Source organism: Filicampus tigris, chromosome 18 (assembly GCF_054856515.1).
Source record: "Filicampus tigris isolate MCC_2025a chromosome 18, RoL_Ftig_1.0, whole genome shotgun sequence".
NCBI classification, from domain to species: domain Eukaryota; kingdom Metazoa; phylum Chordata; class Actinopteri; order Syngnathiformes; family Syngnathidae; genus Filicampus; species Filicampus tigris.
This window is the reverse complement of record NC_141234.1, coordinates 7,254,994-7,274,433: the sequence shown is the minus strand read 5'-3', so window position 1 is coordinate 7,274,433 and position 19,440 is coordinate 7,254,994. Positions and strand designations below refer to the sequence as shown.

Genomic DNA, 19,440 nt, shown 5'->3' with positions numbered 1-19,440 from the left:
TCTGCATCGTCGTGTGGCGGCAGGGCGTCGACTTCCCGAGTTTAAGGATGAGAGACCCTCACACAAATCCTTGATCCCGTAACGAGCATATTTAACAATGATGGCTATATATTTCCCCCCTTTTTTCTCTCTTCTCGCAATTAAAGAGTCACCGTGTGTAATTTAATTCTTCTTTTCAAGTGCAGGCTCCCCCGAGACGTGGCCTGTAGCTGCGCCATCATCGCTCTTGGTGATTATCATTAATGAATGTCGCCTAGGACCATCCCTCAATGTGACTTGCAGAGGAAACACGAGCCCTAATTAAAGGTTCCTATTCATAAATATATGCCTGCAACCATGCGCATGCTCCCTTTAATGTCAGGAAAGAGCAGCTTTGAGACCACTTTTTAAAATTATTATTATTATTATTGTTATTATTGTTGTTATTATTATTATGGGCACAGCCACCAGTCAGGGATCTGTGTAATTTGAGATTTGTAGATTTTGGAATTGCAAGGGATTAATGTGCTAATTCGACAGTTAATAGCGACGGTAAATCAGAATGTCAAGCATGCTGGGAGTTTGTGTTTTATTCTAGTGTCTAAATTTCCAAAGTAATAATAAGAGAAGAATTTCTAATAAGAGTTTTAACAAATGCCTTATGTCCTTTAAAGGCCACGGTACACGTGGCCGTCATGGGCTGGGCTAATAACTTGAGTGAATTAGCCTGTATTTTTTCAGATGACTCGGAGCTCACAAACTCAGAACAAGTTTGACTTGTACCACTGGGCACATTATTGAATGCCTTTTGTCCCGTAAAGGCCGCTATACATGTACATGTGAATGCCACAGGCTAGGCTAATAACTGGCACGAACTCGCCTTTTTGAGCTCAGGAATTTATAACAAGTTCCACTTCCACCATGTATTATTAATCCAGATACTGTTAAAACTATGGTCGAAAGTCAGTGCACCACAGTTTTTACAGGTGCTGTTATATAAAAGACTGTAGTACCTTAAAGGTACTTGAGTCCATACAACCGGACAAAGTCCCAAGTTTGACTTCTAGAGCGGATCGTGTAATGAAATGCCTCTGGTCCCTCAAATGTTACTGTACATGTGGGCTACATGGGCTGAGCTAATAACCCTTGTGAACTAGTTTTTGTTTTTGACCGACACATTCCAATAATGACAACGAGGAATGCATCAAAACGTTTGACCTGGACAACAAAGTGCATTGTCTAATGCCTTTTGTCCTTTAAAGACCACCATAACTACGCAAACTCTATTGACTTTATTTGTAATGGCATCACGATTATAGCTCACGTTTGGCATGACTGCAGTGTGTCCGGTCATGTTTAATGCGTCTTGTCAACAACGGAGCTATTTCCGTGTTTGCTCAAACAGCACGCCTGCCTGTTGGTTGCATCAGTGATTGGCTGAATGTGCATGGCTGGGTGATGAAAGCTATTATGAATTAAAGAGATGTTAAAATTAAATGAATAACACACATACTAGAGCTGTGGACTTTTATTCTTTTTTTGATTTAAATAAATAAAAAATAAAATATAATATAATATCATGTAAATAAAGTGGTTTTGGGACTTTTTAACCAGTCATTGCATAAATATAATTGTGGTCACGTTGTCTTACACCAGACCAGATCATCCAGCATACATAGTAGGTGGATCTTTATTTATTTTTATTTTGAAGCATGTGTCCCGTACTGCTCCCACTTAGCAACTGAGAAATGCTAATTGGGACGCATGTGTCAAAGCAAACAAAAAGGCAAAAGAGGCGGCAACGCGAGTGTACCAAGTAAGGCGCCGTTTATTTTCAAACGGGAAATGTGTCGCTTGATGATGCAGTCGAGGGAACTCAAAATCTGTTGGGGTTTTTTGCATTATTTGTGTACCAGAAGAGTAAAAAAAAAGCTACATCAGCTGGCCATAACATTAGGTACACTTGTAGAAGACTTATATACAGTCTATGTGGCCTTGTAGTGCTAGAATATGTATGTATGTATGTATGTATTAACATAGTTTGTTTTCTAATGTAATTGCAGTTGTAGTGGCGTACTGTATCTAATACTGTGGTTCGCCTGTTAGGTACAGTACATATATGAGAGAAACTACAAGACAATGAATACATACTGTACTTCCTGGAATCTGATCTCATTAGGCCATGAAGGGTTCTCTCGTGATTGCTTTACCATTTTAGGCCATGTTTAGAGTTACTGAAATATTTTTAGATATAAAAATGAGCAAAAAGCATAAATGTCTTTTACCATTACAAAACTTTTATAAACTTCAGTAACTTTTGGTTTTCCTTTTTTCCCCCCCAATTGTATATCATACTTATTTTTCATTTTATTAATTTTTTTTTCAGTTTTTGCAATGTCCCCCACCAAATAAATATTTAAAATGTTTATATTATTTTTATTCATTTAAAATAATTCTTATTGCTCCCAGGTATAGCTTCTCCTCCCTTATGAGTGAAGTGTGTGACATCCTTTTGACTCAAAGTTTGTTACCAAATGTGCAGTTTGTATCTTGAACTGAGATAGAGCCATCTTTGTTTATTAAATAAAAAATGTAAAAGATGCACTTAAATTGGTCTTCCTTCTTGTATTTGGCCCCACAAATAAACACAGCGTCAGAGAAACCACACAGAAAATGTTAAAAAATATTTGTAAGAGTAAAAACATCTTTGAGTCTCCTACAATCCACAAAATAAGGGAACCCAATCACATTTCTTTAAAATAACTTCACATATGCTATTTTATTCTTCTGCATAAACGTGACCACACCATCAATGCCATCTTTTCATCTTTAAAAATAAATTGCCCAAAAGTGACAAAAAAAAAAAAGATGTGGGGATTACGAGGGTTTAATTGCATTGTCAAAAGTAGTGAAACCTGTCTTTTTTTTCTTCAAGGCGGCACACGTGAAAGTAGTCACATTATTTTAATAACGTCCACTTATCTGATAGATGTGTGCAGATAGAACAGAGCTTGTGTCAAAGTTAGTCTTTATTAATATATCTTGAAGACATATAGCGTGCATATCCTTCTCGTCAGCCTGTCGACGTGAGAGCAGCAGTCATTGATTGGAGATTAGCGACGTTATTTTTGAAAGGCGGTTCAGAAAAGTTTCGAGTGGAGAAAAGAAGTACACGGCTCTTAAATGTGTGCCATGCAAACTGATTTATTCATGAGCATTGAGAGGTAGGCATTAACATTTTTGTCATCATCATTTGGCCCATTAACTTTGCCGTGACTATTAGTGATAAATACTTAATAATACAAAAAAGTATCCTCCGAGAAGCCACCTACTTATACCACCACACCCCAAAAGCCAAACAATAGTTTAAATACTGTGTCATAAATTACATGATAAGCGCAAATATATTGGTAAAATAATGCTACACAATAAAATGGAAAAATAGTATAACATAATATAATGAAATACAAATGAATGAGAGAAATACAATCAAATATATAAAATCATGAACTAATGCAAATAAAAAGTAATACAAATGTTTTAAATATTGAAATATTAATTAAAAATGTATACTATTTAACAAACAAACAAACTAAAAACTGAAATAGTTGAAATATGATTAAAATATACTATAAAATAATACTTTGTAAAATAAAAAATACCATAAAACATTGAAGTAATGAACATACAGTTAACATATTCAATAGTTTAAATGCATATTCTTTTTCAAATAAAAACTAAAATACATATTTCTTCACACACTGTCTCTCACCTGGTTTTCTGTAAATATATCCATTTCGTAGTCAGAAAAAGAGGCAAAGGGGGAGTATTGACACTTCTCCTGATTTATTGTTTCTGTAAGTACAGTATGCACTCACTGGTCACAACATTCGGTACATCTGAGCTGTCAGTTTTGCCTTTTCAAAGACTATGATGCTTTTCGACCGATTTTCTGCACTAATTGTAGTGGATTAAACACATGCTGGCTCCACTGTAATTTGCATGCAAGCACCTACGTATAATGCAAACTTGCTCATTACACCAAAGGAGAAGCCTTTCTGTTACTTTTTAAACAATATACACACACACTGGCATACACACTCACATGAATGCAGGCACATTGAGAGCTTTCTCTCGGGACCCCATGACCCCCCCTGCTGGCACTACTGAGACTCAACCCGTACACATTCAAATCCTTCCTATTTTACTTTAGCATGCATTTCATATTTCATATTTATGTAACTTGACCTCAACGTGTGCCGAAATGTAGCTGTACTGAATGCAATTATCTGCATCATACTGCGGTGTCCCTAATATTTTGGTGTCCTGATGCTAGGACTAGTGCATGAAACTTACTGACGTTTTTTTGGGGGTTTTTTTAATGCCGTAATAAGTCAAATGTATTATCTGTATAAGTAGGTGTATATTTTGTGCACATTGTAATGAGTTGTAAGTACAATATACATATATATATATCAAAGCTCTAAATGATGCCAAAATCAGGATTTGGTGCCTTGTTAAAATTCTAATACAGTATAGATACCGGTATATTTCAAACTTTAATGAGTTGTAAACAAAAAAATGGATCATGATAGCTCAAAATTGGGATTTCAACTGCACTAAGCACCTCATTAAAACTATAACAAAACATTTTAAACAGTGTAGAAAACACACAAAATTAATCTATCAAAACTCAGTCAGATTGTTATTAGCCTTATGGAAAGAAAACTCAGGATTTAAATAATTTGCAGTCTCATTAAAAACTGTGAAGTGCATATTTTAAAATGCAATCATAAGAACATTAAAGCTCTTAGTTGAAAGTCAAACTCATGCCTTAAATTGTATTGGGGAAAATGTATTTTAAAGTATACATTAAAAAAATTGAAGTGAAAATGAGAGTGAGAATCATTAAGTTGTAAATAGGCAATCTAATAAAAATGTTCTAAAAATGATGCTTCAAGATATTTTTAAATCATACACTCTAAACAAACAGTTTATTCATTAAAGCTATGACAGACTCATGATTTAAATTGTGTTAAAATCTTAAAAAGTGCAATTTTGTAAGAGAATAGGTTCAAAACAATGTATCGGAGTTGCTTTTTGCATCATGACTTAAATTGCATAAGGCGCCACGTTAAATAAAAAGTCTCTTCTTTAAGGTGTCATCCTATATGAGATAAAGACCCCCCACCCCAGCCCCCCTTTTGTAGTGACGTCACCGCTCTCCGTCAATTAGCGTTGCAGGCTGCGGTGACAGGCGCGGATGGACACGTGTTGTGTTCCGAGGGCGGTCCTTTCCTTTCGCTGGCGCTCATTAGCGAGCCTTCTGTGGCGTGTAGCCATGGCGAGCACTCACCACCAAGTTTCCCCGTTCGGCCGCCGTGTAATGATAGTCCCCGCGCATTGAAGCCATCCTCCTAAATGTTCATCCCCCGTCGAGGCATTAGCGATGTAACCCCGGCACTGTTTGCTCGCTTTTATAAACACTTTGCTAACGCTTGGGAGCGGCTGGCTAACGTAGCCCCCCCACCCCTCCTTGTGGTGGTGGATCGGGGGAGCCCCTCCTCTCCGTGCAAAGCCGCTGAAGAAAGGTGGAACCAATTCATCCGCCACCTCTTTTGTGCCACTCCAAAAAAAAAAAAAAAAAAAAAGTTAAAAGTATCTCTTACTTTGAGACTTGTGAGTAAAAGTCCATGGTGGGGAAGCATTATAAAGTCCCCCAGGAAATAGAGTCCAACAAATGTTTCCTGCATCTAATGAGCATTTTTGGATTCAACTTTTGAGGTTTTTAATCACAGTTCCTGGGTCCAAATGAATATTCTGTCAGGCCGTTTATGTACCACATGCCCTATGTTGCACACCTCAAAACCACAGCAGACTCGCTGACGATTCATTTAGGACTCTCAAAATAGACCTTTTTTTTGTGATTAGTGTTTAAAAATAATTTAAAATACAAACTTATGTTTCTGTCTAATGTAGGGAGTAACAGTAAAAAAAAATAAATAAATAAATAAATACTCACTCCATTGATGTACAGATACATAAGGAAAAAATTGACTTTAGTACATAAATTCACCAACTTAACAGTCCTGCCATTGCTTGGTAATTTTTTTTTCTTTGTGTTGCGAGCCGAAATCTAAAATAGATGTGAGCTTCAGACCCACGGCTGTTTGAGTGAAGTAAAAAGAATGTGTGTGTTGTAGTTGCAGTTCAGTGCCTGAGTACTGTTACCGATAGTGGTAGCAGTGTATTTTATTTACTGTCTGAGCCCACAATATAGAATTTTCAGACTGAGTGTTATTTGCGGTAATGGTCGCACCTAGCAGTGCAGCGTGAGTATGTAGCGCGTGCCGGGGCTCCCCTAAGAGTCTGCAGCGTTAGATGAGTCAAGTTGTTGAACAGCTGTATAGTAGCAAAAGTCCATCGGGAGTTTGTTTGGTGTCAGTGCACCCTTGATGGTTGTTTTGGCTGCTGTTGTGCTGCTAGAATGGAGAGCCACTAGCACCATGAGCTCGTGGCAATGGCGATTCCATAAAAATGTAGTGTAGCTACAGTGACTGATACATTTGAAGGGTAATCAAATTGAAACCACATTACAGTGGAAAGTAACTGGTAAATTACCAAGAATTAAAATGAAATGTATCTTGTTTAAAAGGTGTTACGCATAGAACCTTTTCATGAAAGTTTTTCTCTTAAGAAAAACAATGAAAAATTCTAATTTGATTCTTTTATCTCAGCCGCCAAAAGTACACTTGTCAATATTTTCCTGTGTTTGGTGCAACCCTGTTAATGATCCTCAGGCATCTGAAAAAAAAAACATATTGAAGACTAACATTGTTTTGGTATCAATGTAATTGCCCAGTTACTGTTATACTTATTGTTTTGGATTTTTTGTAATTATGACTTTATTACTGCATTAGCATAAGTTAGTGAACAGTGACAGAGTTGAAAATCCGTGTTGTGTTTTTTGCTCAAGTGTACATGCTGACTCTGTGTATAAAGTATTGTGGTCTTTATAATACTTAGATATAAATGCCTTTTTCTGATCTTGTGAGTAACAGGCTGGAGTGACACACTACATTAGAAACAAGAAAAAAAACAGAGACAAAAGAAGAGAGGAATTACCTTAAGTCTGCCCTTGGTCAGAGCAATTAGCCAGATGATGTCATTTCTGCTGAATCATGTTGCTCACTTTTTTTCCTCTTCCTCTACGATAGCTAAAAAAATGTTTTGGTTACAGGGTTGCGTGTATTTCCACAACATAATTACAACGATTTTAAAATGTGTGCGCAAATAAATATTTAACAATTACATGGATGACATAAACAAAATAATATCCCCAACATGATTTAAAACTTATTCATTGTGTTGTGTTCTAGTTGGTCATCAAGGTGAAGGGATAACCAGAAGTCATTTTAGGGGGTGCTCAAGAGCTATTTGGAAATTGTAATATTTAGGAATCAGTTTGTCCCAGAGCAGCCATAAGCGCATGCATCTGTATTTTGTGCATTGATTATTTAAATTTCCATTGTGTTGGGGTGACAGAAAATGTCCTCCAATTCTGTAATGACGCATGTGCTTCATAATATAAGAATATATCAGATTTGTATGCTTTTTGCACTTTGGCCCCTGATAGGGAAAACAAATCTCCACAATGGTGCCACTACCACATCGACTCGGGTTTGTGTTTTGTGTGCGTGAATGGGTGGGTGGGTGTTGATGTCAAAGTGACGCCGACTGGTAAACACTCGGCGGCCGATTGACGGACAGGTGGGCTCCGACTTGTCAGGGTGACGCGCCTTGAAGGGGTGGAGTAAAAAAGCAGCGGAGAGGCCGGCCCCGGCTGCGCTGCGTTGCGTGTGTCCGTCCATCAGTGCGAGCCGCGCCGTCATCCTCCTCATCCACGCCGCGGAGGAGCTCTGTTTCCTCTTCTTCGTCTTGTTGTGTGACGCTTTGTTTGTTTTGAATTCGCCAACAATCATATTGACGGAGAGCGCGCACGCGCGCGCCTGTGAGTCTCGCGGGCTCGCGCACGCCTAATGACTGACGCGCCGAGCGAGCGCTGGCACTAAACGTGTCACTCTCTCTTTTTTTCCTCCCCGCTTCCACAGAGTGTCACGGAAGCTCTCACGGCCCGCAGCACGGAAGCCCCCCGCCCCCCCCCCGCCGCCGCCCCCTCCACGAGAGTTCCGAACTGCTCCGCCGTACTTCTGGGGCCGCTAAGGTAGGAAATAGTCCCGTCAAAAAGAGGGTCTTGGAACGGAGGGGGCCCCCCTTGTTTGCCTACCCCGAGCCACCTCCGGTACATCCACACGGAGCCTTCCGGCAACTTCGCGGACCTTCTCTCCCCCCCCCTCCCCCGTTTTTTTGCGGAAATACTCTCCACGAGTAATGAGTTAAACGATCAATTGTTCTTTGAAAATACCCACGCAACGCGAAGGAAGGATCTACGCGAAGACTCCCCGGACTCGCAGCCGCTTTTTCCCCCCCTTTGGTTGAGCAGTTCGGGGTCTGTATGAAAAGTCCAGCAGCGGCAGCATGCCGAGGAGGAAGCAGCAAGCACCGCGGCGTTCATCAGGTACGTCCCAGTGCAGTAAACACACTCTCACTCACTAGACACATTTTAAATGACGTAAATTAAACATATTAGAAATTCGGTTTTTGCAAAGTGGAGCACAGAGCTTACAATTGTACTTTTAATGGGAATTTAGTGCTGTGGGGGATTTGTTAGGGAACAACAATACTTTGGACTATAATGGTAAATGACATATTTTACTATGTTTTATTTACTCTAGGAACATACCGTTATGTTTCAGACATGAAATTAATTAACTAATAATATTTTGTATATGTGGTAACCAAAAGAACTACTGATGTACCCTCACTTATTAATTAGGTTGTTTCCTCTTATTTTAATGTTGCAATCATCAAGCAAGTTCTTCCAACTTTTTTCCACAGTGTTTAATGTGTCAAAGCATTTGAAGTAAGGATAAAATAGCACCCCAAAAAAAACCCCCAAAGTGTTATTTTCAGCTCGCTCTAGCATTGCCATCCTCGATTTGATGCTTGATTGATCGCCTGTCACACCACCGCCTTTCATCTATTCATTGGCGATAAACATCAACCGAATGGTTGGCTACGCATGCGCCCAGCAGCTGGACTGAATGGGTCACTCCTTTTTTTGGGGGGGGACCCCACCTGACAAATTGAAAGAAAAGTTCTAAAACCGGGGATGAATACAAGGCTATTAATTCCCCCAAAAAGGACGGGTGGGAGGGGAGTTTGGGGGAGTGGGTGGTTATGGGGGGGCTCTCTGTGGGTCCGAGAGGGGTGTAGGTGGAAGAGGAGGAGGGTGCTGGGGCGTAGCAAGATCACAGGGGAAGAAAAAGCCGGAAAAGCAGCCTCTTAACGCCGTGACCTGACCTCTGTGTTCAGGAGGTGTCGGACGAGCAGGAGTCGTGACCCGATTTTTAAAATGTATTATTGGCAACCATGTGAGAATTGATCACCGAATACCTCCAACAATTTGGTTTTCGTCGCTGTTGGTCGGAAAGATTACACAAATATTACTTGTCTGGTTTTCTTGCATCATGGACTTAATAAGAAAAATAATTTTTGGTTAATCCCCATTTAGTTTTTTCCCCCATTTCCATTAAATGTATCCAAATGGCATGAATCTTGATGGGAAAAATGTGGTGGATTGTATGTAGTAAATCTGAAGTTATGCTTGGTGGATGTATGAGCTTGATTTTTGATGCGTTCTATTTGTTTGTTTGAATAGCCTCTTTCACTCCGAGATACCACAAAATCGCTGTGTCAGATTCCGAAGATCTGACATGCTTTCAACTTTGCCTTTTGCACAAAACCCAACAAGGCGGGATGTTGCCGCAACTGTATGCTTTCACACAGATGCACGGCATCCCGTCATCAGATTATTACGTGGCGTCAGTGGTAGTGTCTGATTTGATGTATAAAATATTTAACGTCCGTGATATCCGGATGGGAGAAGTAACAGTATTTCTGTTATGCTCTCTATTGTACAGTATTTATGTTCTGTTCTATTTCACACCCATTTACAACACGGAATTGCGGAATTCCCTTAGACCCCATCGATGTCTGTTATGACTCTGATACTACCTTGGAAGGCAGAAAATGTACCAGGTCAAATTTGTCCCCGTATTGCATGTTTGTGCAGTTTGGACAGAGCAATGACATGGGATGGAGGCAGGCATCAGGGTTAGAAGAATGCCCATTTTCAAGTTTGTGTGACAGTTTTTTCAGTGAAAAAAAAGCATGAATCTTAATAACAAAAATTAGCTTTATGCGTAGCTATTAAGGTGAAGAATATCGATGCCGTATCGTTATCTGGTATGATGCAACGTGATCTGCTATTAATATTTTCATACTTAAGTTACGTTTTTACTCATGGGAATGCAGATGAAGCAGGTACAAGACTGGCCAAAATGATCAACATTTTCAGCATGATCACAATTATCGAAGTAGCAAAACCCCTTTTTTTTTTTTTTTGGTCTACTGATCGTTTGGAATTTTCAGCATGATTAACCAGTACAGTATTTGATCCCTAATTGTGAATCTCTGCGTTTGTCTGTACAAAAACAAAGGATTGTTGAACATCCCTACACACCTTCATCAGTTCCTTAGATATGATGATGTATTGTACATGGTCATCAAATACTGCGTAATTGCCAACTCTTGATACTTCAGTATTGTTGGAAAAATATTGCACTGTTGCATCATGATTTCCTAGAGTCATTCCATCCTTTCAAAGTCACTCAGACGTTCCTTTCCGGGACTTTTTAGGCCTCCCTAAGTTCCCTGCACGAGTCTCCCGTCTATGTGATTGACACCCAAATGGCGGTGGAAGCCGTTTGAAGTCCACGTTGCGATGACCAAAGCCAAACGAACGGAATGCTAAGCAGGCAGGCGTCGGCGAGGAAATGTGAGGTTAAGCAGACTTAATCAAGGTTGCGGACGCGGACACTTTGAACTGGTCGTGGCTGTAATGTCTAATTGACAGCGGGCTTCACTGATGGATGTGCTGCCGTTTGAAGAGCACGCCGCAAAAGAAGGGCGTCTCGGTGCCGAGTTGAAGCCTTTGACCGTTATGGTTACCTCCACCAAGGAGTGTATGTTTTCACTCGATTGGTTTGTGCGCAACTTCTTGTCTCGTTTTTGACGTATCGCACCGGATTCCTTTGAGTACATCTGCACATGATGATGTCACAGTTGTGTACGCGCAATCAGAAAGATTGTTGGCCAACCGTCTTTGTTCCGGATCTGATCCAGATTATGTAAATGTCATGATTCATGGTGCATGGAACTATATTTAAGGCAATCAGCAGAGAGATAGGCCATGATAATAAGGAACAGTTTTAAATACAGTGGAAGAAGACAAATGATAACAAAAATAGGGTCTTTTGTTCTACTCAAAAGTTTATATCAAGTTTTAAACTGACACTTAATTTTAATACAGTGTACTGTTTTTAGTTAGATTTCATTCATTTGTCATCAACATGACTTTCTACTGCCTCATAGTCCTCAAGGAAATATGGTTCCTGTGGCCTGTTAATCCCGTCAGAATCTCATCAGATCAGGTTGCCTTCTGTTGTTGGACCTTAGCAATTGTTTTCTACATTCTGGACTCGTATAAAACTTGATGATAAGATCCAACATGGTGCAGTCGTTGATTTCATAAGAGGTTTTCCGGTCCACTGAGTGACCGACACGCATGCTGCTGTCCCTCCCGGGAGGGTGTTTACATCCCTGGCCAAATATCACCAGATTTGTCCCCTGACGAGTAAAACAAAAGAAGCCCCGGCTCCTCGAAAGGAAAGGGGGAACGTTTCAATGGCTCCTTGTGTGTGTGCGCCACTTCCAATAGGCTCCGTTTCATCAGTCACAGGGATGCTTTTACACCCTGTAATGGCACTCGGGCCTATCTCCTTTATGGCCACTGACAATACATCAGTGTTCCCTCATCTGGAACCACATTAGTGCATCTGTTAGTTTTGGCGGCGCATTTCAGCGCAGTGCCATTTGAGCACAGTACCCGTTTTTTTTAAGTTACTCTTTTTTGCTGCAGTCATTTGTCGTCATTGTCGTGAAGGCGTGTTTATGTTCGGGAGATGGGTGATTAAAATCAACGCTGCAATGTCAAGTGGTTTTGAGGATATGCTTTAGTCAAGAGCAGGACGACAACAGCAGGCCTTGTTGCAGTATCATCGATGAGCCAAGAAATGTCCAAATTTAGAGAGATTGCTACTCAAGTACGAGATTAAAAGTTGAGGTGACTATATTTTCCCCTATTACCCACCGCTCCGTTTTTGTTCAAAGTCAAAAAAGGCATTCCGACTCTCGCTTTTGCCAGCCACAAAATCTTAAATCAAACTGCTGCACTCTTTGTAATGAACGTGTCAACTAATCACTCAAGGTGGCAGAGTAATTACACAATGACACAGATTGCGTTACAGTCACATGAAGAAAAAAAAGGAAAAAAGCAAGACAAGCGGTGGTCCCATTGCATTCTGGGAGGGTGACACATCGCAGGGAGTGCCTCGTCGTTCCCGACCGAGGCACCTGTGATGTGGAATAATTGGTTACCTAAACAGGCTGCGAAAGATTTCTGAATGGGCACGATAAATGGACATGTCCATGTTTGACTGTTGACCATTTTCTAGTTCGCACAGGGTACAGTCAGGCACAACCAGTTTGCTGCCGAAACGGGCTGCAAAAGTGGAGGGGGCATTATAAAATGGCATTTATTTGCTGGATCTTGAGTAATTTAGCAATTGTTGGTGTCACTAAGGCTATGTTGTCATCATTCTCATGAAGTGATAGTTATTACATGGCAGCAAAATAGCAGCGAGTGCAATTCATTCAGGCCCACTTAGTTTGCTCCCTAAACAGGCTGGGGTTAATGTCGTGGGAATGGCCATGATGAATAGAATTTTGCTGAGCATGTGTAATTTGATTCATCCATTGTTTGTGTACTTGCTACGTCTTCTTTGATGGAGGCATCATGAATTTGGTTTGCAGTCGAAGGCTGCGCAAGTTACATTACGTCATTTTTTTATTGTTAGTGAGATCATGGGATCCATCTGTTTGTATTACATATTGATATGGGTTTTGTTTTTAAGTTGCCTAATGTTGAAATAATAGAGACATCGGGCAGCAGGGGGAGCAATGAATTTGCTGCCAAAATGGACTCCAGAAGGATATGCTAAGAACAGAATGCTTAATTGCTTTTGGTTTTCGTAAAAAAAAAAAAAAAAAAGGCAATAACTTACTGTTGCGAATACACTTTGTTGTTTTGTTGTTGTTGTTGTTGGCCCGCATGGCGATGTGGCACACGGCAGCTGTCAGCCAAGGAAGGCGGCAAGCGTCACGCTACTAGCACCTCGCCGACACTCCTATCTGGATGCCATCCGATAAAGCGTTTAATGACATTTGTCAGGGCTTGGTGCGTGCTGCAGGAGGAAATATTTCAAATACACACAAGAACGCAGTGTATGCTTGCGATTGTGTACGCATCGGCGAGTTTGTGCAAGTGTGATCCGGTGATAAGCAAGCGTATGCAAAGTATCATTAATGCTTGACATTGACTGAAGGAGACGGTGGATATACTGCGTTTCTGCAAAAAGTGGCCGGGGCTGTTTATTTACTCAACTGCAGATGGGGGAGGCCTTTATTTGCACGAGTATGGTATATTACAATTCATGTCAGGTGAAGCAGGAGTTTAAAATTCAAAGCGAAACAGTACACAACATTGTGAGGCGACCAAATGTCAAAATCAACCAGAACAGTAATTGCCATAAAAGGTGCCCTTGTTACATAACTTGAGATCATCTTAAGTACGCTGCAGGCAAAACGTCCACGCTTTAATTCGTCCTAGCGACCCTTCACAGGTTTCCGTAGGTTAGATACATAATTACTCCCAGTTTTTGAGGGATGCTTATTTGTCTTATATCTGGCACAGCATCTCCTCAGCGGAGTTTACATGTCGCACGAAGGTGGACGAGTAAGAATCAAAACAAGTCAACTATTCCTGAAATTCAGCCGGCCAGCCGGGCGACGACGTAAAGGCATTCAGCTCCGCCGCCACGAGGTAAACCTATCCGCAATTTAATGAGGTTGAGGGGGAAACAGGAAAGCCTGGCTTTCTACTCGAATATAACAAAAGAATCCTTGACAAGGAAGCGAGGCCTTTTTTTTAACTAAACAAAACTTTGAGGGATAAATACGCCCTGCAGGTAGGACGTCGTCACTAATCAGCCCCGTGTTTGATGCTAATTTGCTGTTTAAAGACATGAAAAAGACAACTCAACTGAGTTCAGAGAGACAGCCGCATGAGATCATTGCACATTTTTACTTGTGCAGGTTTCAGTGCGTGGGACAAAAGGAGAGGAAAAGCGAGAGAAAAGTGATGAGTCATGATTTAAAGAAGACTTTATGGGCTTGTCATGACTGTTGCTTTGCCTGCAGCAGTTTTACACCTTGGCGTTTTTACGACTGTTGTCCACTTTTAGAACTACGTTACATTTCAATGTGTCCTTGTGCCCTTCGTGCTCACTTATTGCCAGTTGATTTGTTTGCACTTAATTTCATTGCTGGGTTGCTTTTTTTCAGCTTTTTTATCTGTTTTCCTTAATTATGCCTTTAATGACAAAATTTAGCCATATACAGGAGTTTGGTTATCTTTGACCAAATAGAAAAAAATACCAGCTTCCCATAACATTCTCCAAAAATACATGCAATGCATGAAATGTATTGTATTCATAGATTGTGTTACAAAACACAAACCTGACCAGATTTAAAAGTGCCCAATTAAAACATTTTGGCTTGTCGCAAAACGCCCTTTTTCCGATGCACAATATCTACTATATGCTTCACAGCTCAACTTGCTATTGACATTAGGCTAACCTTAGTTTAGCCTGTTGTTCAGTGTTATCTCTGGACTCCACACTGTTATCTATCCTTCAGCCTCCTCTTAGCTCCACTTTACTGGAATCTCCACTCAATCAAATGTGCCTCCTTACCAACATAGTTAGCTACTCTTCTTTGTTAGCGTGTCTCATTTGGAATGGTGTGTTAAAACACTTTTTTAAAGTCTAAGTTAACGTGGCACCGATCCTCACTCTCTTGCAAGTTATATACTGCAGTTCAGTGTAGAGCACGGGTGTCAAACTCATTTTTGTTGGGGGCCACATCGTAGTTATGGTTTCCCTTGGAGGGCCTTTATGACTGTGAACCCATATAAATGTATGATCGCCTTATATGATAACATATACACAACAAATTGATAGATAGGTAGTTTTGAAATTATTGATGTAATTATTTGAAATGGTTCAATTATTTTTCACTTTTTTTTTTATAGTTGATATCATATATCAGTGTTAAAAAAAGTCAAAACAATTAGCAAGAAACATGAAGTTGACACACATGATTTGCCTTCGCGGGCCACATAAAATGAGGTTGCAGGCCAGATCTGGCCCCCGGGCCTTGAGTTTGATACCTGTGATATAGAGAAATAGTTCTCCAAATAAGTGGCCAAACATGTATTGTATTGTATACTTAAGACGCAAATGTTCAACCAAATCATACAATTTTGTCTAATGAAAGTCTACTAGCTTAATGCTAACAATGTGAAATGCCATAGACTGGCTCAAGGAAATATAGCATAGATGTTATGATAAATCTGAAAAAAAAAATGCTGCTTTATCACACGGAGCAGCAACACATACATAAAGCATACGACAATTGAGTACAACAGGATGATCTCCGGGAAGAGCAAGTATGATTGGGACTTTCTCTGCTGTCTTCCTTGCCTGAAGGTTTTTCTGCATCTCTTCTAGTAGAGAATCTGATGATACACTGAAGGCATGCAACTCTAAATTTGGACTTTAGTATTGAAAAAAATAGCTGTTGTCCAAAATGTTGAATGAACCTACTATATAGCAGGGGAACACTGGACCGCAATTGCAGTTTAAAATGACAGCCAAGTGCAACGCTGCTGAAGTAGCCCTGGTTTACCTGAGGTGGACTCTGGCAGCCTTGAACATCTGGGAGGGCGAAGCAGGAGACACCAGACGGCAAGATGAGCGTGTCGGGCGGGCGGCGACAGTTGTCCCGTCTGAATGAAAGCTATCGAAAGTGACAGACAAACAGCACTCGCAGCTGTGACTGTCGCCACGGCTGTGACAGGTGTCAATTAAGAAGTACCAGCGCAGAGGCACCCGATGTCTTTTTCTTTTCTCTCTCTCTCTCTCCCTCTGAGCTCTTTTTGTGTGAAACGCTTTACCTTTGTCAGTGTCGTTTGCACCTGACGACTGTGGCCTTGTGGAACCACTAATCGATAGCCAGCGAGTTGGCATTTTTTTTGCATAGTATTTGCAGAAGGAAAGTATTTTTTAACTCCCCACAGCTTCCCCAGAAATAACTAAAAAATACGCTAAAATTGGTACGAGACGTCATTTTGACATGGTTAATAGTCAAATATAGGAATACACTTAAATATGAATACATTTTTTTTCAAATTTATGGAATGATTATTTTATATTTTCTACAGATATGTTGTTTATAGCATTTCTTTTGAAGTTCAGATTTAAGACTGTTCTCTAAATACACACAAAGTCAGAAGGACATAGATTGATTTGTGATGGAAACTCTGTCGTTCGTTGACGTATTGAACGTTTTGTGAGTCGGCGATCACCTAATCGGATCGAGACATGTCAGTGGGATGCGTCCGCCCCCCTGTAAGCAACAGCAGAAAATGCTAATTTGGCTGTTGAGTGAAACCCTCAATTTCCCAGATGATTTCTGTCCCGACACTTCGGTCACAAGCTTTAGTGTCAGAGACTGAAAGAATGAGATCGTCTGGATGAAGCCAGCCGCCTCCTTCCTCCTGCAAAGTGACCGGCCCGGGACGCCCATTCACTTCCCATCGGGCACTGCTGCCATCTCTCAGCTGCTTGTACAAGTCATCATTTTGACAGGACACTCACTTGTCTTGCTGCAGTGTTTAAAAAAAAAAAAAAAAAAAGAAAACTGTTCCAGCCTCCCCAAAACTCAATTTGTTTTTAGTACAGAAACATAATGTGAAACAATCAAATGGTTGCGCACTGTAGTAGTATTACTTAGGCTTAGTCAATAGTGCCTGTTTTTTTCATGTGCCTGTATGCTCGACCTACAACATCCACTGGAAGACCTCTTTACAAATCTGCATCACGGCCGTCTAGACCACTTGAGGCTCTAAATGGCAGATTCAACACGCACATAGATTAAAGTATTTTGGAAACGAGCATGTATTTTTAAAAAAAAAAGTGTGATTCCCCTTGGATTTGTTGAGTGTTATACAGCATTCTGCATTTGAGTTTAATTCCTCAATCTTAATGAGTCGGAACATCACAGGCAGACGACTCTCTTTTGAAGTCAAAAACTCATGACTGTCACATATTTTCCGAGAGGCCATTTCCCTCCGTGCCAGGCAATAAAACATGTCGCTCGCCGAGGGAATCAAAGCATATTTCTGTTGGCGGCGTTCAACGTAAAAGGGAAGCCATTGATCGCCATTTACTCGAGGTTACACCAAAGTCATCGCTTTGTAGTCTCCTGCTTCGCCACATTGGTGGGGTGCGGGGCTGCTAGAACCTTGAGATCCCTTGTCTGTTTGACGAAAAGGTGCCACAACATGCCCCCCTTCCCTTAAAAAGTTCAAATCTTTGTCTCAGACTTCCTACAGGGTACAGGCAGGGGGTCCTAAGCCCGGCTCTGTACCGCTAAGTCGTCTGACTGAACAAACAGCAGGACATTGCTTTACCTTGGTATCCCATTTAGCGAGGACACTATCATTCATTATTTCTGGGACTGACAGAAAAAAAAGCGTAAGAAACACAGGTTGTCTGGTGGTAAAATTACAGCGACGTAATTAGCATCGCAATGTGTCTGCTAATTTGATGTAACGACATCCTATCAAAGGAGGAGTCACTTTGAAATGACTCGCAAATTACCAAGAATTGGATCGTTCTGATTAACGGCATCATTTTTCACTACTTCTTTGCTCGCCTTCGTTGCAAGCAATTATCCACATTTGAGGGACATAATCTTGTCAGCATTAGTACTCGGAAATATTACAAAGTCATCAGAAAATATTTTCCAACTGGGCTACCCGAAGTCCTGAATCGAGTTCTTTGAGAATGTAACATGACACTCAAAAAACTATATTTTAACATTGTTTTCAGTAATAATCGATTCATTGCGTGTTAAGTATTGATTGATCGTGAGAAGTAAAGTAGTTTGCTGATTAATCGTATTTGGACTCAACTGAGGCAAAATGGAGTGCACATCTTGGCTGCTAAGATTTCATTTTGCTACATAATAATTAGATGAAGTTGTTTTTGGAACATTCATTAATTTGTGACCCAAATTATGTTTGGTTATTTTACTTAAAGCATTTTTACGTACAGAATTTTGCACAAACCTAGTGTAAAAAAAAAAAAAACATCTTTTTTAAACTATGAGTATAAGAGGTTCAGAAATGAATGACTGAATTAAATTTTGCACAAAATTCTACGACAACTCGCCCGAAGAAAAAGGGAGGAGAAATGTAACCAAATAATTCACGTATACATTTAGTCTTTCTAAAAATTGAATTTTCTAACAATAATTAGTTCATTAGAGCTCTTGTCACGTTTGATGTAACTTTACAATCCTCCAACTTTATATTTTCTAACCTTATATTAAAAGGCGACTGAACTATTTTGGATTGCTTCCAGTAATCAAAGAGCTATTTTGGATTACTTTAAATAAATTCACAAATTGTTTGCATGTTCTTCTGAATTATCACACAGATTTTTTTTTTTACAAAATCTTACTAAAACTTGTTAGAACACACTCAGGTGAAAATGCGACCATTTTTTTCCTACTTGCGTGCTTAAAGTTTGAATTGGCTAAATTTTATCACCTCACAATTGTAGACATGGTAACTGTCCAAAAGTAATTATAAAAAATATATATATGTATTTTATAATTATTTTCAAAAGTGTTTTGTTTCTAATTACATCACGGATTTGGGGGCAAAAATACTAATAAGAAATAACCTCCTTTTCCTGTAAAACATTTACATGTGACCTCAATAATTGTGCTCCAGTGCGGTCTGATGTAACCCAACAATTGGACAACTTCTTGATAACCTGAACATACCAGATATGGGAGCTGTTCCCAAATCTGAGTGGGTAACCCTCCTCTGGCTCTTTGGATTTTGGGGGTCTTTTATGGATGGAGTGTCTACGTGGGCCAAGACTGGTCTGAGTGTGAGAAGCACCGGCAGGACAAGGGAAGAAAGAAAAGGGGGAGAGTGACAGCAGACAAGAAAGAATGAGAGGAGGGAGGGGGGTGGCAGTGGAAAAAGAGGAGGCCAAGTGACAGAAGTGAAAGAAAAATGAC

General features: G+C 40.2%; 1 protein-coding gene across 1 annotated transcript in view; it reads left to right on the top strand.

The window, feature by feature from the left end:
• The first annotated feature begins 8,154 nt into the window (after positions 1-8,154).
• The window catches only part of LOC147132244 (teashirt homolog 1-like), a 31,790-nt gene continuing 20,504 nt past the window's right edge, over positions 8,155-19,440 (top strand). The window contains exons 1-2 of the mRNA XM_086014208.1: positions 8,155-8,203; positions 8,420-8,557. Coding sequence (XP_085870334.1) covers positions 8,518-8,557 — 40 coding nt within the window. The 5' untranslated portion in view covers positions 8,155-8,203; positions 8,420-8,517. The remainder of the gene's footprint in view (positions 8,204-8,419; positions 8,558-19,440) is intronic.